Raw genomic sequence first — 27,316 nt, 5'->3', positions numbered from 1 at the left:
GTTTGTTTCTACCCTCCCTTTTTTCTGGCTCTTCCATTTCCAAATGCTGTTTCCTTTGTTGTTTGTATCACCCCAAAGGGCGTTTTTGTGTCCCTGTTTGGGAAATGTAGATCTGCCTTTCTTTCCTGTGTTCTTTTTATGTGAGTTAGAAGTCACCAGATGGAGGGAAGACAGCAGTCAGAGGTTGCTAATGTATGCTGCAGGAGGAGAGGGCATATGGTGCAAATCAGAGGGTGAAGGGCTAACACCCCATCACAACGCCACAGCAAGGACATACTAACCCCCTTCCCCCCTCTCTCTCTCTTGGACTGCGGTCAGATGGGAAATAGAGAAAGGTGACTGTGTGTCTATATGCTTTCTGCCCCAGCCTATGTTTTTCACCCATTCATTCTACTAAAGTAAGGGTCCCTACTATCCCACCCGCAACCCCCTCTCTGATGTAACAAGCCCATTCTCACCAGGCAGCTTGCCTGGATTGCTATTCATGGTGCTACTTCAGTTTCAGAGACAGGGTCACTTGAGAGGAAGGAGTGTGTTCAGGGGATGGGTGACGATTTATGTCATTAATTTGACTTAAACTGAATCCCAAAACAGGCAGTTCAGACAGAACAGATGAACATTTTGCCTGTGAAATTGGATTTCAAGTGATGTATAACTGGGTAGTGCAATAAACTCAGACCTCTGCATCTTGGAAAGGAGCTGTGATACACAGCGGAGGGGTGCCTTCTTGAGGCAGGGTGACACGAAAAGAGCGAAAGTGGTGGAGGAGAGAGAGAGAGAGCGAGAGAGAGCGAGAGAAGAAACGTGCGGGAAGGAGAGAGGGAGCGAGAGAGGAGAGAGTAAGGGGGTGAGAGGAAGAGAGAATTTGCTGAAAGGAAGCATTTTTGTTGGATGGAAGAAAAACAACCATGGAAACTCCATCAGAAGAAAACCAAGACCAGAGGCAGGACAAAAGAGGTACCAATGAGCACTCACAAAGAGCCAGTTCAGTTCTTTTCACTGCTGTGTTTACTGGGGCTTTAACCTACTCCAGCCTGCTTGGTTTCACTCCATACAATAGTTGGGTAGAATTTGCTAGGCAGCGACTATGAATCGTTAAAATGTCGGCACAGTCTCCCCGTTTCAGCGGTTGTGTGCACATAAGTGTTGATGTTCCAGTTGGAGATTGTGCCTCACTGCCTCTGCAAAATTGTTGTCGGTGTCTAGCTTCAAGTGTGTTTTTGCTTGTGCTTGTTTTATGATCTCATTAGGTTATGTCTGTGGGGTGTTCTCAGCAGACAACACTCCTGCATGAGGGATGTTGTGTAGCCGCTGGTCATCATCATGCTAGTGTCACTTTTAAGGACAATGAGACTATTGTAGAATCAACAGTAGATCAATCAATCCCCAGGGTTTGTTTGAGTTGTTCTTTCAGGGGGGCTAGTGATTAATGAGGTGGATGAGGGGCTTGCAAGGACAAAGATAAATGAAACAGACAGTCTCACAAACAGACAGCCGTGAGGACTGCGCCAACTACAAAGAGAGTGTCATTAACTTGCTCACCACCTTCTTGTGGGAATCAACGGGAATCCTTGCTTTTTCTGTTGCTATCGGCTCAGTGCACCTGTTCCAGGTTAAAAATTGGACATTCACAGAAGCAGTTTTCTCAGAGGTTATTTAATAATGGAATATTCTGAAAAAAGGGCATAACTTTGAAACTTTTCTTTTGTTTTATTGGTCATTTCAGTAATTTATTAATATTTAAACTCCTAAAAGTTGTATATCTGAAGAGTTATGTTCCAGAATTAGACTTCTGACAGACATGAACCTGCTCCAACAAAATGCTTCATTATTTATTGCACCACTGACAATGTTGATGGTAAATCATTTATGGATGAAATCCTGACTGACGGTAACAACCACATGTAGGTACGGCTGCATTTTAATATTAGTTTTTTTTTTATCTTTTCTAATGATTGTTTAAGCTGTAAAATGTCAAAAAAAATGTGAAAAATCCCCCAAACAGTTTCCCAAGTTGATATTCTCAAATTAGTTTTGTTTTGCCAACAGAAAAAAAAGTGTTATGATAAAAAATTGGAAAAAAAGCATCAAACTCTCATATTTGAGTTTCCAGAACCAATGAATGTTCCACGATTAACAGATTATCAGAATTAATTTTCTGTTACTGTGCAAATCGATCAACTACACTTTATGCATCATAAATACCCTGAGAGATAAATTGTGTGTATTTTTCCCCCAAAAAACTGATCCGTATTACTTGGAAATTGAGTTTTCTGTATTTGCATGTCTATTTCTAAACTGTAATGGAAAGTTCATACAGAATGCTATTGGTTGGCAAGACTACAAAGGGGAACAGTACACACTAGTTAGTTGTATTTTACTACTTGGTACTATTAAACTAGGGGTCAAGTGAACCAAGTACTGTTTCAGGGCTTACTGGACTGATTTTTCTGGACCTCTTTTATTGGAAATTAGTACAAGACCTATTATAATCCTGTTGTCCTATGTTGTAAATTCCCAACTGCCACTCCTATTACACCCCCAGCTGCCAGGAGTCTCTCTTAATTATCTGTCCCTTGTTTTTTTCCCAACGTATTTTACTTATGTATTTACATATTTTTTAAGTAGTTTTCAGATTTTTATTCCTTTATGTAGACAGTGAAGAGCTGAGGAAATGATGGAAGAGGGAAAATGTCTGTGAGATGGGGAATAACATGCAATAAGGGTTGTTATGATTATATGGTTGGCACCATAAACCCCAAGACCACCAAGAAACCTTGATCCATGTCTTAGAGAGTAGCTTGGCCGGGGTCCTGTGGGCATATAAATCCCATCTAGACATTGTATATGATATTGTTCTATACAAACTGAACTTGACTAGTACTCTCCCATCATTTACTTGAAATATCACTTGAGCCACGCTCATGTATTTAGCCTTCTTCTTGTCCTCATATACACATAAAAGAATTATGAGCCATCATTGCCTGTTATTGTCAATAAATACATACACACACCTCCCTCAGTCTCCTTTCACATGCAGCCATGGGTGAGCTGCAGTCACCAGCCATTATCTGACAGAGTACAAGTTTCCCCTGTTAGATAAGTAAACAGTGAGACTACTTTTGACGGATTTGCAGGCTTGGACCTCTCTCGTCCCTCGAGAATGGCCATTATAGCCATTATGGCAATCTTAAGTATTGCTCACCTCAAAGTGGAGAGTGTGGAAAATAAGACTGTTTCTCATAAATGGTGTTTTGGCAGCTTGCCCCCGCGGAGCAACAAACAACAATACTTAGCGTTAGCTGTAAACAGGCACATCTGTTAGCAATGAGGCTAGATGTTAGATTAGAAGTGGATGCCGTTTTTAACAGAGATAGAAGCCTGCAGGGCACAGGGATGAGATGGAAGAGTTGCAATGTATTCATCACAAATTGCGTGTGTCCAAGTGTGTTTATTTGTGTGTGGGGGGTCTGTTTGTATGTGACATATTTACTTTCTTTGTACATATGATTATGTGCTGCTTGTATATGTTTGTCTTGCATGTGATTTGTGGGCATGTGTGTGTGTTTGTGTCTGGTGTGGACATCAGATTAAACGATGTTTGCCAAAATGTCTTCTGCCCTTTAGATCACATCCACTTGGCATTTCTCTGCGCAAGTACTGAATCGAGGGAAAACTTAGAAGTATTTATACTTACCCCTGAGGGTTCCAGCTGTTGGAAGACTTCGGCTCTGTGGTGACGACAAGCTGTGTTTGCGTTATGGCTATTATTGAGGGATGGAGGGTGGTGATGAAGCAGGGCCAGCTGCAGGGGTTAGTATATGATGAGTCTGGGTGCAAGCAAACTGTGGTGACAGGACACGGGGGCTGAAGATGCACCCTTATTTTCTAGTTGTGCCTCTGTCTGTCTGTCTGTCTGCCATTCTCTCTCATCTACACTGCCAGTTTGCCTGCCACCCTGAGCCATCTCATTCACACATTAGATGATTTGAGATGCTCTGACAAACAGGATTCTCCTGGAGTGTGAAGTGGCTGCTATGCCCCTTTGTGGCCGGGCTGTGTGCAGTGCTGGATGGGCACACAGGATGGAGCTCAGCAGTGGGCTTGTCCTGGGCCTCCAGCCTGTGGGCCGGAAGAAGCGAGGCCGTGGTTTACTGCCGTTCTGAATGGCCCCTGAGAGTCCAGTGTGATGGACAGTCTAGGGCTGCACACAGTGGCTCTTTGTATCAGGGCTTCTTGGACTCTCTCTCGGTCTCTGTTGTTTTTTCTGTCTCTTTCACACAATGTCACACATGCAGACACACACACACACACACACACTCTTTCTTACACAAGCGTCTTTTTTTCCCCTCTTTCTCTCCTCGTGATCCCGATGTGGCAAATGTAGAATCTGCTGTAAGGCCTGACATTGTCATTACAAACAGTCACTAACTTGTCTTTCCCTCTCTCACTCTGTTTGTCTTTATATCTCTCTCCCCCAGCCCTCTCCTCCCCTCATTCATGTACTGTAGCAGAGTGGAGAGTATTGAAGTGGTTGGAGGTCTAACCAGGAGTATTAGTCAGGGACTGGGAGCATGTGAAAGTCATCAGAGGGAGAGGTGCCCAACGTGATTTTCATTTATGGTGCTCCAGTCCGAACAAGCCAGCAGGATCCATTTAGTACACGCTTGTTGTTTAGAGAGTCACCAGCTCCTACTGCTATCCCCCCATGGAGGAGGGTTTCAGCTAAAGTCTGCAGTGCAATATCCTGTAAGCTATGAAATCCCACACAGTGCACTCAAGAGAAAACAGTCTGTACTTGGCTGCATTGTAGGTTTATCAATACTGGCTATCTATTTTCTCTCTCAAACTCTCAAACACATTACAACATCCTGGATGAAATTTGGTAGCCATCAGCCTACCTAATTGCAATCCTCTAAACTAGACACTTCTTGAATAAATACACAGTAAAGGAATTATGTTTTAAAGGATTTTTTTGTTTCAAGATAAATAATTTTACAGACTCCCAGAGGTCACTGTACCTGACCAATAAATTGTCCAGGACATAACTCCCTGTAAAACCACAAATTGTCATTTTTACACTTCAGGTTCTGTTCAAATCAAACAAACAAGATAAAATGTATTAAGCAAGCAAGTGAATAAGTGTATTTCCCAAATTGCAAGCTATTCCTTTCACCCAACAGTGCAGCTACCTGCTCTCCTTCCAAAAAGAAAGAAAATTAAAACCAAATCTGGTGTCAAGAACTGATTCTGATACATGCGGCCTTCTAGATTTAATGTATAGATTGAATAATAAGAACGCACATAACATCTTGCAATTACTCCAAAATCCCACATCTGATTTCAATCCATCTACTGAATGAGACTGATTTTGCTTTAATGCAGACTCCTGTCCCCGTGGTACTTTGCGCAGGACTGCTTAAGAGTGGCTTTGATGTTTCTTTTTTTTTGAGTCACTTCAGATGTCCAATACCAAGAATAAAGCTTTCACAGAGGCCCTTTGTGAACAGAGTAGTACTTCTGAGATTGCTAATAGTTTAACCACGTCAGTAGGTCTTTCCTTGAGCCAGTTATGTTTCAGCCAGCCAGAACAGCGTTATCCTAACCAGCAAACATAGTCCAGCTGTGAAAATACCATGGATTTATTGTGTTATTAAGCATAACACTCAATAAGGTTTCACCATTGAGAGAGGGAGATGTCTTTGTTCATGTGCCGACTTTATGTGTTCAAGGTTTTGTGTTTGCATGCCACGGTAGTGAATATATGTAGCATTCAGCCGTTCAACCAACATTCTCAGTCTGGATGGATAGATGGCTTCTAAAGCAAACCACTACTGTGGAATGGACACTAATCAAACGGATGGTTTATCGATCAGGTTGGTGGCTTTCAAAGACAATGTATGTTTTCTCTCTTAAGTGCACCAAGTTAGACAAGCAAAGCAGATGCGCTCATGTCAGCCTGACCTTTTCCGTGACAGGCTCCAGGGGAGGGATGTAACATGGCCAGGGTAATATTTCAAAGCATCTGAAGCATTTTTAAAATACTGTATAGACTGCTCTGATGTGGTAGTACCACAGTTTTGTTCTTTATAGCTTTAGACAACCCTACAATATCCATGTTGAGACATTTTTTTTCCTCAGTGTCAGATCCAGTAAGACTCAGGCATCCATGGCCGTGCTATCTGATTTTAAACAGTTGATCTAATGGGAATAGTGACGCATTTCGAAACAGGGTTTGGAATTAAACGGACAGTTAATAATTTGGGCAACTGATTGATCAAATGAATTCATAATAAACTAGTGTGACTGTTGTTATTGCCTCTGTCGCTTTGTACCCAGTTAATACAAGAGATTTGGTAATAGAGATAAACCGTGACCACACTTTTCATATGGAAACTTTTCTTCTCTTCAGGAGGGTGAGCTTCATTGCCAGGAAATTATGTTGTGTGGCTGGGGAGACTGTCTTCTACAGCTTCTAACTGTGAGAGCTGGTTGATTTATAGCCAAGATGTAGTCTGCTACTGGATCAGACAGTGACATCCACTATAAGATCAGCGCTTCCTGTAAAAGGACTGTATTTACTTTGCAGCTGGGCTCAATATCCTGTGGAGCTCCGTGCTCCGACTCCCAGCCCCCCCCCACCCGACATGCTCATCAGAGAAATGTGGGCTGTGATGGAAGTTAGTGACTCTGCTGTGGGTGCACTCATTGAGTTGTGGTTAACATGCTGCCATGGCAACTCCTATTCTCACCCTTGGACAAAAATGTTTTTATCTCCCTGTACTACACAAACAGTCAGGATGAAGCGTCTCACTGCAAAAGCATTGTCCAGGCAGCAGTATATCTGTTTTAATTTCCTTTGTCACAGCAAAGAGGACAAACACAGATGAACTTTTAAGATCTTTGCCTCATGGAAGAGGCAAGCAAGTAGAATATAGTTCTTGGTCCGCTTCCTTCAACACAAGATGTGCTCATGTTGCCTGCTGTTTCCTTCGCTTTCCATCTTGCTACTAAACACAAATAAATAGCAGAAATTCGTAATTCCTTTTGAAAATGACTGATTAATGAAATCATACAGTATATCACTTGTTAGCCTCTTCTATTGTGTGGAAATTCAAGGAAATTACTTTCTTAAACAAATGTTTAATGTAATAATTGAATGGAACAATACAAACATGTTTAATTTCCAACAGGACTTCTTAAATCTGCATTTATTTATTTTTTAAGCTAATTTGGGGCAACGCAACAAGCTGATATGGAAAACACATAAGCAAACAGTTTCTTAGATATGGAGCATTTATTTGAAGTTTTGTTTGTGTCCACCTAACACATGCAAGTCCAATATTCACTCTCCTTCTAGCTCTCCTGAAGTAAATTTCTTGCTCCTTAGCTGCTAATTGCTCCACTATGTTCATTGGCTAACGCCTGGGACACACAGCCTGTGTGAGCAGCGTGTGTGTGTTGTGGAACCTCTTGCTTTTCATTTCGGCGCCCATGTTAATAGATCATCGTCATTAGATCATCGCGTGTTTTTTCCCGCGTGATGTGTGCGGTTCTCAAAAAAAATAGACAGAGAAAATGACCTGTTGACAGTCATATTGATATTACACCAGCAACATTACACCTTTCACTATGGTTTCAATGTCTATGTATGTAAAATATGTCACAGACATGAAGTGTCAGCACTGCGGGTCGGCCTGTGCGGTGCATTTCGGGGCATGGAGCCTCTCTGGGGGGGAACTCCAGTACGGAGAGCCGGTGAAACATGGAGCTTCTTTTCTCAACTCCTGTCACTTTCTGTGATATAAGTTCAAACTGGGGCTCCTGCCTGTTGTTTCACCTGCTTCCAGGTGGAGATTTGGTGTTGTTATTTTCCTTATTTGTTGTCAGTTTCCCTCCTGACAGTTTGGAGATTTCTTTGTTGGAGTGTGTGGATTGTTTGGGGAACTTGATATTGTCTGGAGGGATTTTTGTGGATTGGAGTGTATGTGACTGACACAGAAATATCCCCAACCAGACCCCACCATGCCCATTAGAAAGAAAGCCGCTTTCACATCACATATTATTTATTTATTTTTAACAACTGAGCACACACTTCTTAACCTTTACTGTCTAAACTAAATATAAATAAAATGTATAAGTAAATGATATGAAACATGCTAATATTGATGGCCATTATCAAAGCCAAACTCTATGTAGAAAGATAGAGCTGGTAGCAGTTCAGCGATGCACACGCACTGCCGAGGTTCATGCTGGCAGTGTGGCCCAGCCGTAATAGCAAACTTTGCTAGTTTGCCATTTGGTGCTGGGGAGGTTGAGTGCAGTGGGGTTTGTCAGAGCTTTTAGCTGAAAATAGATGCTTCCTGTGTCTGAAAGCGACACTGATGAAAGTGGGAAGTAAAACACTAAAGTTGCAGATGGTAAAACCAAAACAATGAACCGAAAAATGCTAAAATGCTGTGTAGAGGTGACAGGAACTACACAGTTGGGTGATAATTCTGTGTAGATTTGTCAGTACAAGCGACCTCTTTCACATATACAGTCATTTGATTCATTGTTAATCATCAAAAACATTGATTATAGCAGCTTTAAGTATTTTTTGTTGCAGTGAGACGTGAGAGCTTTAAAACACAAACAGGCATTGACCAGGATGTCGTATGACTAAAACATCCTGTCAGACACATGTGGATCTGATTGAAAGCACACTGGGGTTTGTTTGCATGTGTCCACAGACAGTGCATTGTAGTGACTGACTACATTTCACAAAGCATAAGAACACATCGGATGAGACAGACCCATCTGGGTCACTTCTTTCCCTCATTGTGAGTCGCCATTGATTTCCATTACAGAATGGCAGACGCCCATTGCTGTGACCTGTGGATGGCCATTAGTACCCTTTAATTGTAGTGATGAATTGTCAGATGAAACATCAAGGCAGTATGGACTGTAAAACAGCAGCTGCTCATGGCAAGTTCTACTCTTTCTGCTGGTGCTTTACATTTCAGAAATCTTGAAATGAAGCAGGCTGCATCAAGCGAGACCACAGGCAGGTTTTATGAAACCTACTTTGAACAAACTTGTCTCCTGGAGCCATGTGTGTATGAGACTTTTGATCTGTAAATTACCAATAAGTCTTTGAAAAAGCTGAAAAAGCATTTAAGTCTTTTGAGTCCCGGTGAGTAATAAAACACCCTTTGGCGTTATTAGTCACAAATATATTAAATTGGCCCAGTGATGGACTGTTGATTTCTCCTGGGTGGTGTTAGCCTCTTGCCAGATATGTGCTGGAAAAGGCTCGAGGAATGGATGGATTAGTCATATGAATATTCATTTCTCGAAGATGACTTCCCGTCCTACAAGTGAATCACAGTCCCTGATGGGGGACTAGGGGCTGGTGTTGACATTTTGTATAAAACACTGTTTCATAAATAACACTCATCACTGACACATTTTTCTCTTGTTGTTTTTTTTGTGCACAGGTTGCTTTGAGTGCTGCATCAAATGTTTAGGCGGGGTGCCGTATGCGTCGCTGGTGGCCACCATCTTGTGCTTCTCTGGTGTTGCCCTTTTCTGCGGGTGTGGCCATGTGGCTCTCACTGGCACGGTGACCATCCTGGAAACTCACTTCTCCAAGGTCACCAGTGATCACGCCATGCTGACTGATGTGTAAGTGACCTCATACTTAATGTACGTACTACAGTGTCTGAAAAACAGGTCAAACTGATAACGATGACATCCTGGATCGTTCAAAATATTGTGTCCATGATGTCACAATAGGATCCATTACACATTATTCTCACTGGTTCTTACATAACCATCACATCGAAGAGAGATCTTTAGAGGCCTAAACTTAAGGAAACTATCACTTTTAATGAGGTTGACTTCATGTAGGCTATTTTTAGCTTATAATGTCTCCCATGTTCACCTTATCCTGAAAAACAGTCCTAATATGGACTTTTTTTTGCTGTGCATCCATTAGTCCAGGCAATAAAAGAGGAATGACAAGAGACAGGACCGAACATATGTTTTATGTTGGCGTAGGCTTGGAGTGCACTGTTGAATTTAAGAAGTCTACAGAGGCAGTCTGTCTCTCGGCGGATGATTTCCAGAGACATGTATCACCTGTTATCTCCACATTTGGGCTTAGTGTCTCTCCTCACTTCTTAGGGGAGCTGGGCCACTATCTCAATCAGGACCATCTGTTTATGATTAATCAGACCAGGTTGCTCATGTTTTAAAAATTTCATGCAAAAAAAAAAAAATGGAATAATTGTAAGAAGTCATTTTCCACAGCAGTACATCATGCTATTACCTGACATTTATAGTGGGTTTCTCCAGGTGTTACGTTAGAGACTGAAAACTGGCACAACTGAACTTATGTGTGACATTGCTCTTTAATAGAATACAGCTGATGCAGTATGTCATCTATGGCATCGCTTCGTTTTTCTTCCTGTATGGGATCATTCTCCTTGCCGAGGGCTTCTACACAACCAGTGCCGTCAAGGAACTGCACAGTGAGTTCAAGACCACCATCTGCGGACGCTGCATCAGTGGAATGGTATGTTAAAACAACCACCCCGCCATGTTAAACCTGATTTTTTTTTTTTTTTTTTAATATTCCATGTAAGATAAAGAAGAGTGCTTAAAAATAGTGTCATGCCATGTAACTAAATCAAAAACTTACAAAGATGAGGATATTAGGAATACGGTACAAGAGGACAAATAGGATGACGGGGAGTTAATGTTATGATGATATGATGCAACTGATTTAGTTTCTTGATTATCCAGTGATTCTAACATAGTACCATCTCTGTGTTTTCAGTTTGTGTTTCTCACATACATTCTGGGTGTGGCCTGGCTCGGTGTGTTTGGCTTCTCTGCTGTGCCAGTCTTCCTCTTTTACAATATGTGGTCCACCTGTGCCACCATGAGGTCTCCCATGGCCAACCTCACCAACATTGACTCCATCTGCGTGGATGTTCGTCAGTATGGTGAGAGATCTAAGAATATGTCCTGCTTGGTATCTTTAGCTTTGAAACAGACTTAACATACATATTTTATTTTTTATTTGTGCACAGACTAAGATGAGGTTCTATTTTTCACCTCCATCTTTAGCATCAGAGAGGCAGAATTTAACAGTACTGATAAGAAATAACAACAAAAGTTGACTGGGATTTTTTCATAGCTTTGTGTTATTTAAAGGAGTACTGCATGCTTTTAGTATTGCACTTTCTTTAAGTTGGATGATTTGCAAGAGAGAAATCAATGCAACAGAGGCCAAGATATCTTTACTTTTAGTCCAAAGCACGCTCTTGAAGGACTAGATCCTACATTTCCCATAATGCAACTCAATTGCATCTTTCATTAGACCCTCCCTGGCTGGTAAATGCCTATGTTCTACAGCCACAGTTTGTAACATAGGCTTTCCATTAAAATTTGAAGTTTCCAAGCCCAAGCAGAGGTAGCCCTAATTATTTTCTCAGACTTCACACTTTATAGAGTTTTCACAGGCTGAGTAGTACTCCTCATTATGAGTAAAATGATCTTTATGTGTAAAATTGGTGGAGTACCCTTTTAAATTTCACTTCTAAAATATTTTTTGTGCTTTGTACTCAGCAGATATCTACTCAGTGAACTCTAGCAAATGAATTGTACTTGTTACGTTTGATCATGATTCATGTGATATGATGAATTTGTCATGTATAACTGGAAAACTTTGAATTTCATGGCTACAGGAATTATCCCGTGGAATGCCACCCCAGGCAAGGCCTGTGGATCTACGCTAGGTGACATCTGCAACACCAGTGAGGTAAGAGAATGTCTCCTATCTACACACACAGTCATACAACATACTAGGGCTGTAGTCATCCAAAGAAAATGTTGGTCGACTGAAATCATACATAATCTTCAACTAATCGATTAGTCTCGGGGGGGTAGTGAACTCAGCAGCCACACATTTCTCTGTTGGAGCTAACCCCCTTCACTTTTCCAGCGCTTGGAGAAACAACAGACAAGACATTTAGCATTTATAACTGTTACACTGTAGTCCGTACTGTACATTTACTGCCAGACTGACAACTTACTGCTCAGTACTGCTCCGCTCGCATTCACCGTCACTTTCCTGCCTCTCGCTCTTTCCCACTTGCTACGTAAACATATTACGCAATGCCCTATTCCTAAACGGAGTTATGCTACCAATAGTTTCCAAGGTAACGACGGAGAGGTTGACTCACGTTTCAGAACAGTGCTGCACAGAGGCTCCCAAATGCTATTGATTTCCGAATTAATTAATATTTGGCGTTATTTTTGGCATTAAAAAATATTTTTTGGCCTGGCGGGGGTTCTGGTTGTTATAATTATAGGAGAAATGCTGATTCAGTAAACGTTCAGTATGTTCAGTAAACGCTCAGTAAACATTGAGTACAGTTAGACCCAGCAGTCTCTATTAGGTTGGGCAAGTTCAAAGTTGTGAAAACAACGGGGGTGTTTTGAATACAACAAATTACCCCCGTTTTCACAGGTAACAGGTAATTTGTTAGTCTGTCCCTCCCGCCGCAGGAAATAATGGATTAATCCTGGAATGCTACTGATGTAGCACTTCTCTCCTTATGAAGGTAACACGGCGATTATTCGACCAAGGAGAATTTGGTCAGATGAGAGCATATCGACCAGCTAATCGACCACTCAACCAGGAGACTACAGCCCTACAACATACATACAAATGTTTTTAAAAAACTGAACAACAATCACTGTTGCTTGTCTGTTTCCAGTTCTACCTGTCTTATCACCTGTACATTGTAGCGTGCGCTGGGGCAGGAGCCACTGTGATCGCTCTGGTAAGCAGCCCTCCAGTCTCTCCATCCAATCCCTTTAGTCCATCTTTGCACAGTTTGCATCAGGGGATCATGTGTCAAGTGCTTCTCTTCTCATTCACTTAATGGTTTGTGTAACTACACCAAGGAAATTTACACATAGGCTTTTCCTCAGCTCCAATTCCATTTGCTGTTTACCATGCTTAGATGCACATGGCCCCATTTTTATTTTAGGATGAACAGAGTGCAGTTTGTCCTGGATTTCATTGCACTTACTTTTTGGGCATCATAAATAATCATTTCTAAAAATTTCAATAATGAGTTTGTAGGACTAAAACCATAAGTTTCAGTCCTTTTTCCTTTACTTTTAACTTTTTACTGCTGGAAAATGACAGGTCACTTTACTAACTTGTCACAATACTAGTGACGAAGACGTCACCGGCATGTTCTCTTACCACCTTCTCTGTTCTCTTCCACCAGCTGATCTACATGATGGCTACCACTTATAACTTTGCTGTTTTGAAGTTTAAGAGTCGAGAAGACTGCTGCACTAAGTTTTAAACTGTTTTAAGAGCACGGTGCAGCATTCGAGGCTGCGCTGAGTAGAGACAGTTGCCACTGACAAGAAATGAACTAAAAACCTGAGAATAGAAAAAGAAAATCAACATCTCTCCATTAGTAATCACATGAAGTGTAAATAGCTGATTGTATGCTGCCTTTAGCATTTGGTATCCAGGGATTTTGCTTGTCTGAGGACACCTGATGAAAGTTGTCTTCAGAATGGGGTGGTGTTTAGTTGACTAGTTTGTTCTGCTTTCCTTGGCACTCACTCATAGAAATATGTCACCATCAAATTTTATAGAAGACCACACCAGTGTTATTTATATTCGTATTGCGTAAAGCTGATTTTGACCTGCACAAAGGCATCAACTGCATGAGTATTTCAGATTTAAACAAAAAAAACACACAGTATTTAGCATGCAGTACTTCACCTTACATAATCAGACGAGCATCAGTTGACTAGAGTCAGAGCTGAAATGCGAATTTGTGCACGAACTCCTGAGTCACTTGTGAAATATACATTTTAAATTTAATTTAAATATTATTTTACGTATGCAGGTTGAAACACAATTAAAACATGATCTTTACACTGAGTTACATTAAGAATTCTGGATAGAGATGTATAGTGTAAAGCTCTGAAATGATTTTATGTGGACATCTGATGACAAATAATGAAGGTGTTCTCAGGCTTTATGTTTTCAATAGCCAGATTAGCAGTTTTGGTGATGATGAATTCTTCTACATTTGTGAAAGGACTAGCTACGATGGCAAAGTAGCGGTGGCCAAGTGCCTTGTCCTTTTTATATTTCTTTGGTTTCTTTGCTTAGCCTTTACATTTCGGTACCAACCCATGAAACCATCAAGTGTTACACAGAGAACATTCAGTATTCATTTACTTTGTTAGATTCTAAACCGAACTAAAAACCTTTCATCACCTTTATTATGCTGATGAGTATGATGGTGACCAGTTGTGTCTTGTAGATTTCAAAGTAACTGCACATACCTAGCACCGCACACTATGAAGGGTTAGGCCAGTACCAGGGGTATACTTCTGCATGAGGCCCTAAGCCTTGTTTTAATTTCATGTATTTTATAAAAAGAAATTCTCCTATTTTAGAGTAGATTAAATGTATTTTTTTCTATGAGAGCTGACGCTGGTATAGCCTCAGCTATGAAGTTGATGTTTTGTTTCATACATTTTCCTTTTTTCTCTCTCAAAGTGCCATTAAAGAGCCATTTGTTTTTATCTTAACACTGAGCCTGCATGCTTACATTTTTCGGATTCTTTGATCTGTTTATAGTGACTTATACTCCATATTTCATATATTTAATTTTCTCCTACGTTTTTGAAGACTGTAGCTTTTACTTTCTATATAAAATAAACAATCTTTGTTTACAAAAGTATCCCTACCCTGGTCTATTTCTTATAAATCCTACAGAAAGAGTGTTAAAGGAAATAATACTGAGATGCACATGGAACAGGGTCAGATTTTCAAAATGCAGAATCTCATGCTTTGCACTAACCTCCAGCAATTTACAGCTGCACAAAGCTTGCATGTTGCTCTCTTTCTCTACTCATCCTCATGCTTTAAAGGTGTAATTTCTGTAGTAATGTGCAAAGCAAGATAGTAACTCCAGTATTAGTGGTAATTGTAACAGTAATGTTACAATAATTGTAACTGTAATGTCTTTTGTCACCCTCGTGTGTTAAGTCTTTTTTAAAAGCTTAACTTTATGTTCGTGTATGTCTGTGATGTACGTACTGTAGCTTGGACTCCTGTAGCTTGCTTTGCATCTTTGACATGCTCACCGGCCATCCACCTCACCCTTCTCTTCCAGATCCACTTCCTCATGATTCTCTCAGCAAACTGGGCCTACCTTAAGGATGCCAGTCAAATGCATGCCTACCAAGACATCAAAATGAAGGAAGAGCGGGAGCTGCAGGACATCACCTCACGCTCAAAGGAATGCCTCAATTCCTACACATAAGGATATTACACACTCACACTCCACACAAACACACACACACATATGCAAATGACACATAGACACTGAGGCCAACCACTGTGGCCCCTTTGGACCAAGACAACGCTCAGCTAATATAACCTGCCAACTGCCCTGACACTGTGCAGTACTAACCAGGCTCCTAACCAACTAATGCATCAGTACTGCTTTCTGCACTAACTCACAGAGAAGTGTTTTGGAACTGCTACTTTAAGTTTCATTTATGCTGTTTTTTTTTTTTTTGTAGGGAAAAGAAAGTTTTGATTTTGAATTCTGATATTAATGTTTTTATAGACATTTTTTGCTGGTGAAGCTTGAGACATTGCACTATTCTTATACAACACATAACAAGTTTGTTTTACAGTCTTGCTCTGTCTTTCTTCCAATCTGTGGTTGCCAGTTTTCAGCAAGGGAATGTATACATTACTTTTTTCCTCATTTTTTTTCAGTCAAAAATGCAGATTAATTATACACAAGATCAAAGGCCTTACAACCAATCTGAGTTAGTGCGTCACACAGTACTGACACAAGACTGACTATTTCAGAATCTGCTTCACAGGTAAAATATAAAATGTGCACCACGTTCTGTTGTAAAAGAGGTATTTAACCACATTACTATCTCAATAAGTGATCATTTGAGTTTTAATAATTGATTATAGATCTTAATTTTCATTGTACAGCTATAACTTAAAAGATAAGGCTGGTAATTTTCTTTATTTTTCAGTCTCTGGAGAGTAGTTCAGGCAGACAGCACTGTGCATGTGCAGGAACCAGGAACACGGTTCCGTTTACAGCGCTACGTCCGCTTTTTGCAGTATCACAACTTTGTACTACATTGTAAATTTCTCAAAGAACTTCAGTGCAAAGTTAAGAGGTTGTGATATGTAGCACAACAAGATAGTGAATCACTGTAAACTGAACCAACTGCCTTACTACTCTCTGGAGAAGGAAAACGTGATCGCTGTTATTAGTCCTTGGAACCATTTCTAAACAAACTACTGACCATAATTTGGGGCGAGGGAACATGTCATCCGGTGCAGCAGTGTGGCCCATTAATGAGTTTTTAATAGTTTTGTGGACAACAGCAGAGGTCTACGGCACAGAGGAATAAGATATATCAGGCTTTGGATAAACACACAATACTTTTAAGGTTGTTAGTTTAGCTCTACACATGATATTTTTTTGACAATATGAAAAATATATAAAATCGCCAGCCTTATCCTTTAAAAGTCAGAACTTTCATGGCCTACATTAACACTACCTCAGGTGTGCACTAGAGCCTATGGAACACTGGAACAAACAACACTTCTCCTGGTAAAAGTATGGTTTGAAAAATTTCATTATGATGTTAAAAAAAAAAAACATTTCTAAAACACATAGTATGTACTAGGGTAGCTGTAAAGTAAACAAAACGCATACATCAGGAGCTCCTCTGCATCACAGTATCATAGAATTTAATTTTTATGATGCAATAAGATGAACTTGCTTGCTAAATGTGGACTGCTGCCAATAAAATAGAGGGACATTCATTCTTAAAAAAAATTAGGGAAATTTAAAAAAAAAAAAAGCTTGCCAATGAAGAGAGCTCTCTGACCCCTCATCTGCTTTCAGCTTAATATCTATTGTAAAATCTCTACAGTATTATCATAATTTACTTAATGAAACAAGAATAACTTAAAAATCTTGTCCCATGTGCTTTGGTACAAAAAAAATGTAGATCCGAACTGAATCTAAAGAAGTTAGTAGGTGTGAACAATGTAAATTTATTACAAGTCAGGATTTTTAGTGATGTTTTGTTATTTTTGAAGATAAAACCACTTAAAAAATGTTTTCATACTTTTCTATAATTGCATTTGTTTTTGATGTGCAATTGTCATAAGGTTGACATAATTACTCGTGTAATCTTTTATTTGTGTTAGCTGAGTTACAGGGATAACTTGATGATTCTTTGTTGCATGAAGACAACTGTTTCTGCAGTGATATAAGTGATATACAGTCATGTATACTGACAGCAGTAGTAGGCAGTGTTTGCCTGTTTCCTTTTTTTCTAACTGAATACAAATTAATCTATTTTATGTAGCTGAGTAGTTTTAGATGCTTTTTAGGTTCTTTTATTCAAGTCAAAAGTATATGAATCATTATTTTGTTGCCTGATAGTATACTGTATTTTTTATGAATGTCAAGGGCTTCCTCACGAATTATTGAAGCGTAATTCTTAAAATGTTAAAATAACCATTAATTGCAACACCAGTCATTTATCTAATTGTACAGCAATCTAAATTGTAAATTTCAGCCAAAGTATGAATGCCATTGTGACTGTCACTTTGTCCAATGTTTTATCAATAAATATACAGTATCTGTGAGATATTGTAGCACAGAACCTGTAATGTAACCTGCAGGGCTAAGCTGGCCGAGTAGAAACGTGGCAGATTTACAAGAAGCTAAATTACATCACATTGTATCTTTGTATGCCATGTTTCCTCTTGAATGAACCAAAAATGGAAGAATAAAGGCTACCTATCAATCACCAGGAGGACAACAATCCAACATCCTGTCTGACTGGAATCCCCTTTATGACATTACACAACTGGCCTGTTGACTGTTTTTATGAAAATAAAAAAATAATTTAAAAAACTACTGTTGCTGTGTTTTTTTTCTTTTGCAAGATAAGAATAGCTTATTTTATATTGTACAGTCAATCAAAAAAAGTCTTATTCCAATATGATTTATTCGTATAGTTGATGAAACAAAAGCAAAAAAGTACAAAATATACACACACAATACAAACATCAAATTTAAAACAGTGCAAGACTAGAGAAGTTTGTATAATTCAGTGGTTTATGGGACAACCAGTTCACCAGAAATCATCATCTTCATCCTTGTGTGAATATGCTGCAATGCTGGCAAAACAAAAGTAAGTTGATTAGTGAAAGCCTCCAGGGACATGAAAAAAAACCCAAAGCCAAAAAATAGTGACATAATTCTAAATTAACTCATCCTTAGACAACATATATCCACAACAAATAACATGATATAAAAGACCAGTAGATGAGAAACCAAGAAAGAAATTAAATGTTTTTTTTAGGATTATGTAGGTTTATATTATTATTAAACATTCCTGCCGCAACAGCATGAATTATTAAACTTAAGTTGTTCTGTACACAAATAAAGCTGCAAATCTATTCATCCTTTTTCAGTTACCTGTCATCTTTCTCCTCAGACAAACTCTTGGCCTCAGGGCTCATATGTGCTGCCTCTTCTCTTTCAGGGTTCTTGACATAAATCACATTAAGTTTAATGCTCAGTTTCTCCACATCCGTTATAAAAGTTCTGCAGTAGCTTCAGGCAAAAGGGTGGGTGCAACTCACCTGTGCATGCTGCTTTTCTCTTGCTTCCAGGACCATCTTCATGTATTTCTCCAAGGGATTTTCACCTTTAGACTTCTCCCCAGCATTCTCTGCCTCTTCTTCTCCTCCTTCCTTAATCCCCGTTTCTTCTTCTTCTTCTTCCTGTCTCGGCTGCTCCACCTCTTGCGAAAGCTAGTCAGGCACAGATACCGTCAATGTTCATCTCATCAAGCTATCTTTTCTCAGTGTCCATGAATATGTAAAAGGTCAGCAAAAGACATTTTAAAAAGAACTGAGTTCAAGATAATCATTACCATCTCTATCTCCAGTCTTTCAAGCTCTTGCAGCTCCCTCTCTCTGGCCTCCTCTAGCTCTCTTTGCCTTCGTTCTTGTTTTTCTTTTCTCTCTCTTTCCCATCTCTGCTCTTCATCTTCTTTGTCTTCTTCCCAAGAAAATTCACCTGAGGTTTGTGGGACTTTGGAAGAACATATGGGTTGAGATGATGTAGATCGGTTGTATTTTAATGGTATGTTACTTTGATATGAACATTAATGTACTAAAGAATGGCTGCAGTATGATGAGTGATGTGAGAGCACAATGACACTGATGGTATACAGTAGAAGATGAACAGGGTGTCTGACTTCAGTAGAACAACAAGGTTCCTGTCATTTGGGGTTGACCAAGACTTTGCTTTAAAATATGTGTGTGTGTGGGGGGGTGGGAGAGGGGTAGTGGGGTTGGATATTGGGGCTAACGACTCACCCGCTTGACCCTGTGCGTCTATCAGGGCTTCTGGGAGGTCCTGTGGAGTCTGTGGGCGGGGGACAGTGGGGCCGTCAGGGGCCTCCTCAGAGAGAGGGACAGCAGTGTCCAGGAGAAGCTCTGGAATGTGGCCGGGTTCTGGAGGGAGACACGCACAAAGAGATCTTTTATGCTCCACCATAATGCAACAGGGCCAGAGGACCAGCACAGAATACATAATCAGCTGCCCTTCATCTTCACCATTGTGCAGGGCCACTGAAAGGACACTTTGGAGGCTGGTCACACACTCATTAAAAGACAGCCAGTCCAAGATCCAAAACCTCCATACCGGATATACTCCATTTTGTTAGTGTGATTTCATTTAAATTTAAGTGACTGAAATCTGAAATAAGTTGCTTTTACGTACAAAAATGCATCACTAGGGAAAGTATGAGAATACATGCAATGACTGTTCACATTTTTTTCTACACACAGATAGGGCACAATGCACATCACACTATTCAGCACTTCAGCACCATTGCCATCATCCATTGCAGTCATGTAAAATAAACAATATGTGATGTGTGGCTGTTCATTCCAGGATACACTGAAAGCTTTTGGCAGAACCAGGAAAATTCCAGTATTAAAAAGGTAATTATTACAGTAATTGCACTTTTGAAATGAATTTCCAGAGAGCTTGCCATCCCTGCTCCATGTCTTACAGTCATACAACATGCAACAGAACTGTTAAAGTACTTTATGTGCCATTAAATTGAAATTCCCCTTTGACAATAATTATGTGATCATACGTCAAATGCAATGTCATGACCAAGCCGTGCTGGGCGCCGTGGGTCAGTCCAATCACCTCACAGGGATTAGGCAGCAGTGCATCAAGTACAATGCAGTGAATTAAGATTACAAACATTTAGACAATAATAAGTAAAAACAACACACACTAGTTTAGAGTACCTGGCAAAATCCCTGTGAGATCTTCAAGGTTTATCTTCTCAGGCTGTGGGGAGGACTCCGAGCTGGAGAAGTCAGGATGTTGCTTTGGTGCACTGAAACAACACCAAGACAAAGATAAGGGCATTAGTATTCACTGTCAGTCTGTAAAAAAAAAAACCTAAATATGTTGTACTGTCCTTGCCAAAGCAGTGCCAGATGGTACCTGGGTGGGTCTCGTGCAGTGCTCTTGAGCTGAGGACTGCGAGGTGGACTGAGCTCAGAGGAAAAGTCACCTGAGGTCGCCACCTCGTCGTGGGGGGCACGAGGGAGCTGTCTGTCAGATGACAGCTCCGGGAACGCCATCAAAGACACAACTGCCTCTAGCAGGGGCAAAAACTTCATGTTAAGCAATACCCTCATGGGAGAAAGATTATTACTATTAGACTGTCAAAAAGATATGGACTGACTGTTTTGAACGTTTGAATGTTGTGGAACATTAATAAAACATATGTTAAATGTGCCTTATTTGAACACTGACAACATGAAACCATTGTTTATTTCTTGGTAGTTAAAAGAAGCTGGTGCATCTAATACTTTGAAGTATTTTGACAGGATAAAACAATCTTTGAAGGTACCTTCTGTGATCTCTCTTTGAAGCTTTTTCCTGGAGGGAGAGTGCAGAGAGGACGACTGACACCTGGATGGTGGTGAGTTTTCATCCAGAGGATGTCCATCTCTTGCAAACAGTGGTACAGCCACTGAATGGAGATGGTCAGTGAAAAGACCTGAGGTCTGGGGCTGGTTTTGGTCCTCTGAAAAGGTCACTCTTGACTGTGCAGGTGGTAAGGTGTTTCTGGTGTCATGGGATGCCAAGGAAGGGGTTCTGGTAGTTTGGGGAGAGAGCGGTCTGTGCAAGACCTTTTGTTTGTGGGTTGAGTGGTGAGAAACGTGTTTCCTCAGGGGAGAGTCAGGCTGATGTATAGGATGTGCTCGTTGAGGGGAAAGTGGTCTTGGGGGAAGCATGTGTGAGATGGTGGAGCGCACTGCCCTCTGCTGGTAGTTCCTGTAGGCTTCCTCCAAGGTCTCAGCCTCCTTCTGCAGCTCCTGTATCCGAGCTTTGGCTTCAGCCACCAGCTCCAAATCAGAATCTGGAGGCTCATTCCAAGGTGACTTGCATCCTCGCAAGGGCCCACCTGCTTCATAAACATCATCATAACCCATCCTGCCCCTCAGCACGGCTCTGTCCACATAGATGTCAGGAGGAACCAGCTTGTCAGCACTGAGCTCCAATACTGACCGATCAACAAGAGACGGCTTGGGGTTACGCAGCACTTCATTTTCAAGAGCTGTCATCATTGAATGGATCACACAAAAGAAAGGGAAGGAAGAAAAAGAGGAAACAAGCAAACAAGAAGATAGTTGACATCTAATACAAAAGACCAACCACCATAAAAACAGCTCAGACCTGAAAAAAAGTTTGTTAAACTAATTTCAGAAAAGAAAGAACTCTAAACATGCATATAAACCTAAGATCCAGTTGCTACTACTATCTACTATCCAAATTTTGTTTGAAGCCTTTAAATTTTCAAAATTACCTCCCTTTTAGAGGATTTAAAGGAACAGTTTGACATTTTGCTAAATGCTCTTATTCAAAACGTTGTGTTTTTATGAAGCATTATGTACTGAACTATTTCTTGGCCTGGAGCAGTGACTTCCTTGAGTCTTTTCATCACCGTGAGGTTGCTGGGTAACCAGCAGAGAAGTAGTTCTAGTACATAAGCACATTTTGTCCTTTCAATACTTGGGTTTTTTAAGCAAAATTAACTAATATAATGTATCAATTAGTGAGTTTTAGAGGTACTGGTATCCAGTGGCACAGAGCCAGTCTACCTGTTTCCACCTGTTAAGCTAAGCTAACCGACTGCTAGCTCCAGCTTCACATTTATAGTTCCTTAAATGTCAAACAATTCCTTTAGATGTCACTTTTGAATCACATGACAAAATGCATGTCTAGTCAACAGGGTACCTTGTTGAGTTTGGCGAAGCTGCATTTTGATGTCCTCAACATGTCCAGTCATCCACTGTGACCTCTCCTCACACTCTGTCAGCTGGGCCTTGAGCTGAGCACATCGTTCCACCTGCACGGAACAGCAGACATAAAGCTATACTTTGCAAAAACAAGAATAGGTCACTGGAAACACAGATGTAGGGACAAAACCAAATTACACAAGCAATTCTCCAAGGTGAGATATAACAAAGGAAATTAAAAAAAAAAGCTGACTTCATTCTTTCCCACGCTCAGCGAGAGGTTGTAATGTGACTGACCTCAGCCTGGAGCTGTGCCTGCAGCACCTGTTTCTGGTTGTCAAATTCTTCCTCATCCAGCCTGCGAGCGCTCTGCAGCCTCCGAAGCTCCATCTGCAAGGCCAACTGCTCTTTGGATGGCTTGCCCATGTCTGAGAGGGAAATTATCAGATATTATCAAAACATATTCTGAAAGAGGAATGCATCTATTTCAGTGGGAAAACTAATGAAAAATCTGGTAATACATAGAAGTTGTTCTGATTTAAAAGGTGTCTTTTTTTAAATACTCTGGCCAGCATCAGAGCACAGCACATAGGGCTTAGGCAACATGGTGCTGCCTTTTGTCAGCGATGAGGAGAGAGGCCCACTGCCCCGCCGCCCCATCCTTGAACAGGAAGAATACTGTATCCCCGAGAGAGAGGTAAAATTTTGGTTCTCTGCCATGGGTAAAGAGAGCTCTCTGTCTGTGCTCACTGTGCTGCCTGCTCCCCTTCACTCTGCTTCACATCCCCCCCTTCCCTCTCTGCTTTCTCCTCAGAGAGTTGTCTGCATAGCTACAAACACAGCACAGAGGCCCCACATTGGCAGCCTGAACACATTCAAAAAGACTCAGCTGAGTCTGTAGCAGTGGGGCAGACTAGCATGAATGCTTCACAGTACACTGCATCTGCCACGGCTCACAAAGAGCCCAGAGTCAAGCACTCTGAATGCAACGTAGGAAATGGATTTACTTGCTATAACACATTACATTCCCCATCCACAAAGGAATTGGTTGCACATTATTACAGACAGAAAACACACATTATATTATTTTCTCATGGTAAACTGGATATAGAAGAAAATTACAGCATTTTAAGACTCCTAGGAGGTACTAGTGCTGACAGTCACTCCTCACCTGCATGGAGAAGCCGGTTTTCCTCCTGGGCCTCTTCCAACTGTCTCTTTAGCAGCCGCAGTTGCCCCTGCAGCTCTGCTTTCTCTCTTTTTAAACAGGGATAATCACTCATAGTCTCCAGTCTTTCCCTTAGCAGCTCCTTTTGTTGACTCAGCAGGGAAGCCTGCTGCTGCGCTGTGTCCAGCTCAACCTGAAAGACATGAAGGGAGCTGGCATAATCAAAATGTTTGTACAATTGATATAGAATCACATAACATTGAATGATTTGGACTGAGTACAAGTGTTTATTTAGTAAGACTGAATATTGTGTTTAATGAAGATGGATGGGACAGATGGGTGGACTGGGGTTTGTCTCATTTACCTGCAGCCGTCTCAGCTCTGAACTTGTTCTACTGTGCTCCTCTATTCTGGCGTTAATTTCAGTGGACTCCTTTTGGATACGAGCAGTTTCCACTGAAAAAAAAGAAAAAGAACTTCACATGATCTAAACAAGGCCAACAACAAGCTAGACAGTAATACTGCACTCATTTAAATTCTCACCCTTGTTCCTGTTCTCATTCTCTGTTAGTTTGTCTGTTCTCTTGATGAATTCCTCCTTTAACTCAAGCTGATACCTAATATTGTAAAAGACATAAAGAAATACACTTAAAAAACTAAATCGACACAAAAGATCTTTAAAATCCATGTTTCCTTTTCCTACTGCAGAGGAGCACATAGTAACAAACCAAACCAGATGCCATTTAAAGACATTTAAAAGCAATGAATCATTTAATCAAGTGAATGACCAGATACTCTATTATATGATATATTGAAAAATTACAATTTTAATTTCTTAGAGCTCATGGTGACATATCCAAATGTCTTGTTTTGTCAGTCCAAGATACAATATCTAGTTTACTATCATGTACAAAATAGAAAAGCTTCAAATCTTCATGATCGAGAAGCTGCAACCAGCAGTTCAAAAATTGATTATTTAATTTTCTAAGTAGTTGCCAATTCATGTTCTATCCATTGATTGCTTTTACTTTAACCCTACAAAACAGTGACATCCTCTGGTCACATAATGAGAATATCCCTAAAAAAAAAAAAAAGATAAGCCAAGAGAATATTTCTAAACAATGGTGACAATCTGAGTCGAATAAAAAAAATGGACACGAGAAATTCCTATTTAAACATTAAAATACCTGGAAAGTTCATTCTTCAACCTTTGGTCATATGTATCTTCCATAGTCTTCACGGCCAGTTCTCTCCTCCTCAGCAGCTCTTCAGTAGTCTTCACCTTCTCTTCATGAATTTGGCAAGTCCTGTGTTCATACTTTCAGTAAGTAACATTTTCTATAAAAAGGTCACAATGAGAGAGCGTAGCAACACATCACTTTAATGAATGATATAAAACGGCCTTACTTTTCAAAAGCCTCCATTCGCAGTCTCAGCTCACTTTCTCTGTTCCGCATTGTCTCGATTTCTTTCAGTATTGTTTGTCTCTGCATGTAGACATTTTTTTCTTCAATCTAAAGCAAAGAGAAAAACGACTACTGACATTAAAGCAATTGGAAATGATGCCAATCAAGAGTATGATTGGCATCATTTGTATAAAGCCTCAAATAATTTAAAAGGTGATTTGTACATTAACATTAACAGTAATCTACCTCTTGTTGTTTTTGTAACCGATCAATGGCATTTTTCTCCCGTTCGATCAATGCCTTTGCCTTCATTTCATAAGTCCTCTCCAGTTCTTGCTTCAGCTTATCAAATTCTTTGTGAAATTGTGCTTTTTCTTCCATCCTCACCTTGGCGATTTCAACATCTTTAAAATGCTGCATCTTAAGAGACAAAAGACACGATGTTAAGGCAGGAAAACTCTACCTAATCATATTTTAGCCATACTAATAAAGCATTGACGCCTTTTGAAAATGTTGTTTATTGCAGGTATGAGTATTCATACGTACCTTTGTGTTCATTTCCGTTTGCATCTGTGCTTCAATCTCTTTTCTACATGCAGCCAGTTTGGATTGGAACGAAAACCATTTGTCCCCGCTGTAACTGAAGCCCTCATATTCCTTATCGATAATTTTCATCTTCTCAACTGTAAAAAGAGCAAGAAAACATTAAATACTATGCTCAAGGCCAAGTGTAAGGAATATAAAGGGTCACTTTCAGACATCAATTCATCATACCGAGAGACTCTCCATAAGTTGCAATGCTGGTTGTCTGAGTGTCAGCATCATGGTACAGGCCACGAGTATAATGATGTGTTAGCTGTGTTAGAAGGCTGATTAGGAACCCTGATGGACAAAGAGAAAATATAAAATATATCAAGGATAGAATTTATCAGCAGGAATTGTTTTATTGAAAGGAAAAGAATACTGCACGTACCTTTATCATTGTTCTCTTTGTTTTGAGACTGTAAAAGATAAGACACTCTTATTACAAACAAGATTTATTTCATCTTTTAAATGTATTTCAGGGAAAATATTCTACATCACATTATTAATTACCAGGGATCTGTAAAGCATTGATTCAGGACTAATTTTAAGAAGCTGAAGAAGGTCTCCTTTTGTGAAAACCTGCCAAAATAGATCAAAGACAAAGAAAACTTCATTTGCAGTGAATATTCCTTTTATATATAAGCTAGAGGCAACATATCAATTATATATTTATTGTGATATTGGATATCATAATATCGTGATATGGCATAAGTGTTGTCTTTTCCTGGTTCTAAAGGCTGCATTACAATAAAGTGATGTAATTTCTGAACTTACCTGACTGTTCTAGCTGTTCTATTATTCGCCTTTATCCACTTAATCATTATGTCCACATTACTGATGATTATTTATAAAAAAATCTCATTGTGTAAATATTTTGTGAGAGCACTAATAGTCATCCCTACAATATTGTCGCAATATTAATATTGAGGTATTTGGTTAAAAATAATGATATTTAAAAATAGTGATATTTTATTTTGTCCATATCAACCAGCCCTAGTCTAAACAGAATCAACTAAATGTGGTAATGCTCACCTTGTCTTTGCACAGGCCACTTTCAGGGTAGAATATGGATAGGGTGTACTCATACCCTGAGTTACGGAGATGATCAGCCACTATGTTGTTACATGCTGAGACCAAAAGGGATTCAGATCTTAGAGAGACAGGCCTGGGAACTGGTTCTCCTCCAGTCAAAGGAGGGTGTTTTAACTCCTGGATGAGTTGATTACGCAGCTGAGTCTGCGTCAGATCAGAAAGAAGAATGAAGAAACTCAAATAAAGAATAGCCTTGGGCAACAAAAACCAACAGCAACGTTGTAACTGGCACTTACTTTGAGAGTATCAAGCACTCCTTTATCTTTAAAAGTTTGATAAAGTCTCTTCCTCAGCTCATCTGGGGATAACGAAGACATTACTGCCGAATGCTCGCTGTTCCTGTCAGAAGAAAAACAAAAGACAACAGCACAGCAGAGTTGACACGGAGAACACTTGTTTTCAACAAATTTCAAGTATTCTTGCCTAATGTTAGACTGTAATAACCCTTTCTACTTATCGCTTGGTTTCACAGACATCTCTAAAAGGAGAGGATTTTCGCTAGTTACCTGCCTAGTGACCACGACAGCGTCTCCTATAAGGAGGTGCGCCTATAGATTTAAATCCGTCAACGGAAACTTTCGTTCCGGGCAGGCACACAGTTATGACGTAATGAGAACATGTAGC

At 40.1% G+C, this 27,316-nt stretch overlaps 2 protein-coding genes across 5 annotated transcripts in view; one reads left to right on the top strand and one right to left on the bottom strand.

The window, feature by feature from the left end:
• gpm6bb (glycoprotein M6Bb) overlaps positions 1 to 18,014 on the top strand; it is a 34,723-nt gene extending 16,709 nt beyond the window's left edge. The window contains exons 1-7 of one of the 3 annotated variants that reach the window (XM_067603695.1): positions 842 to 957; positions 9,480 to 9,666; positions 10,402 to 10,558; positions 10,823 to 10,991; positions 11,736 to 11,809; positions 12,771 to 12,836; positions 15,213 to 18,014. In XM_067603695.1, coding sequence (XP_067459796.1) covers positions 909 to 957; positions 9,480 to 9,666; positions 10,402 to 10,558; positions 10,823 to 10,991; positions 11,736 to 11,809; positions 12,771 to 12,836; positions 15,213 to 15,362 — 852 coding nt within the window. In that variant the 5' untranslated portion in view covers positions 842 to 908 and the 3' untranslated portion in view covers positions 15,363 to 18,014. Of the gene's footprint in view, positions 1 to 841; positions 958 to 9,479; positions 9,667 to 10,401; positions 10,559 to 10,822; positions 10,992 to 11,735; positions 11,810 to 12,770; positions 12,837 to 13,292; positions 14,778 to 15,212 lie in introns of those variants that run through there. The other 2 variants (XM_067603697.1, XM_067603696.1) reach the window with 2 other exon arrangements.
• A 72-nt stretch (positions 18,015 to 18,086) lies between these two features.
• On the bottom strand, positions 18,087 to 27,283 carry ofd1 (OFD1 centriole and centriolar satellite protein). 2 transcript variants are annotated; one of them, XM_067603693.1, is made up of 23 exons: positions 27,199 to 27,283; positions 26,929 to 27,031; positions 26,633 to 26,836; positions 26,111 to 26,179; positions 25,989 to 26,016; positions 25,790 to 25,897; positions 25,562 to 25,698; positions 25,262 to 25,435; positions 25,017 to 25,123; positions 24,797 to 24,916; positions 24,153 to 24,226; positions 23,974 to 24,065; positions 23,613 to 23,802; positions 22,739 to 22,869; positions 22,440 to 22,551; positions 21,049 to 21,759; positions 20,637 to 20,793; positions 20,435 to 20,526; positions 19,487 to 19,624; positions 19,039 to 19,199; positions 18,746 to 18,916; positions 18,579 to 18,649; positions 18,087 to 18,277 (listed from the first exon to the last, which is right to left on the bottom strand). In XM_067603693.1, exons 2-23 carry the CDS (start codon positions 27,007 to 27,009, stop codon positions 18,232 to 18,234), a joined length of 3,174 nt encoding a protein of 1,057 aa, XP_067459794.1. In that variant the 5' UTR covers positions 27,010 to 27,031; positions 27,199 to 27,283; the 3' UTR covers positions 18,087 to 18,231. The 2 variants fall into 2 exon arrangements, with proteins under 2 accessions (XP_067459794.1, XP_067459795.1); XM_067603694.1 differs by lacking the exon at positions 27,199 to 27,283 and adding an exon at positions 27,137 to 27,198.
• Positions 27,284 to 27,316: the final 33 nt, after the last annotated feature.

The sequence above is a fragment of the Thunnus thynnus genome, chromosome 11 (genome assembly GCF_963924715.1).
Source record: "Thunnus thynnus chromosome 11, fThuThy2.1, whole genome shotgun sequence".
Taxonomy (NCBI): domain Eukaryota; kingdom Metazoa; phylum Chordata; class Actinopteri; order Scombriformes; family Scombridae; genus Thunnus; species Thunnus thynnus.
This window is presented reverse-complemented; position numbering and strand designations above follow the sequence as displayed.

Excerpts from the sequence above, each read along its gene's own strand:
- ofd1 (XM_067603693.1), bottom strand. The coding sequence starts at position 27,009 with ATGTCTTCGTTATCCCCAGATGAGCTGAGGAAGAGACTTTATCAAACT. Across the intron at positions 25,436-25,561 it reads AAACGGAAATGAACACAAAG|ATGCAGCATTTTAAAGATGT; the intron begins GTACGTATGAAT and ends TTGTCTCTTAAG. Across the intron at positions 18,278-18,578 it reads TCTGAGGAGAAAGATGACAG|CATTGCAGCATATTCACACA; the intron begins GTAACTGAAAAA and ends TTGTTTTGCCAG.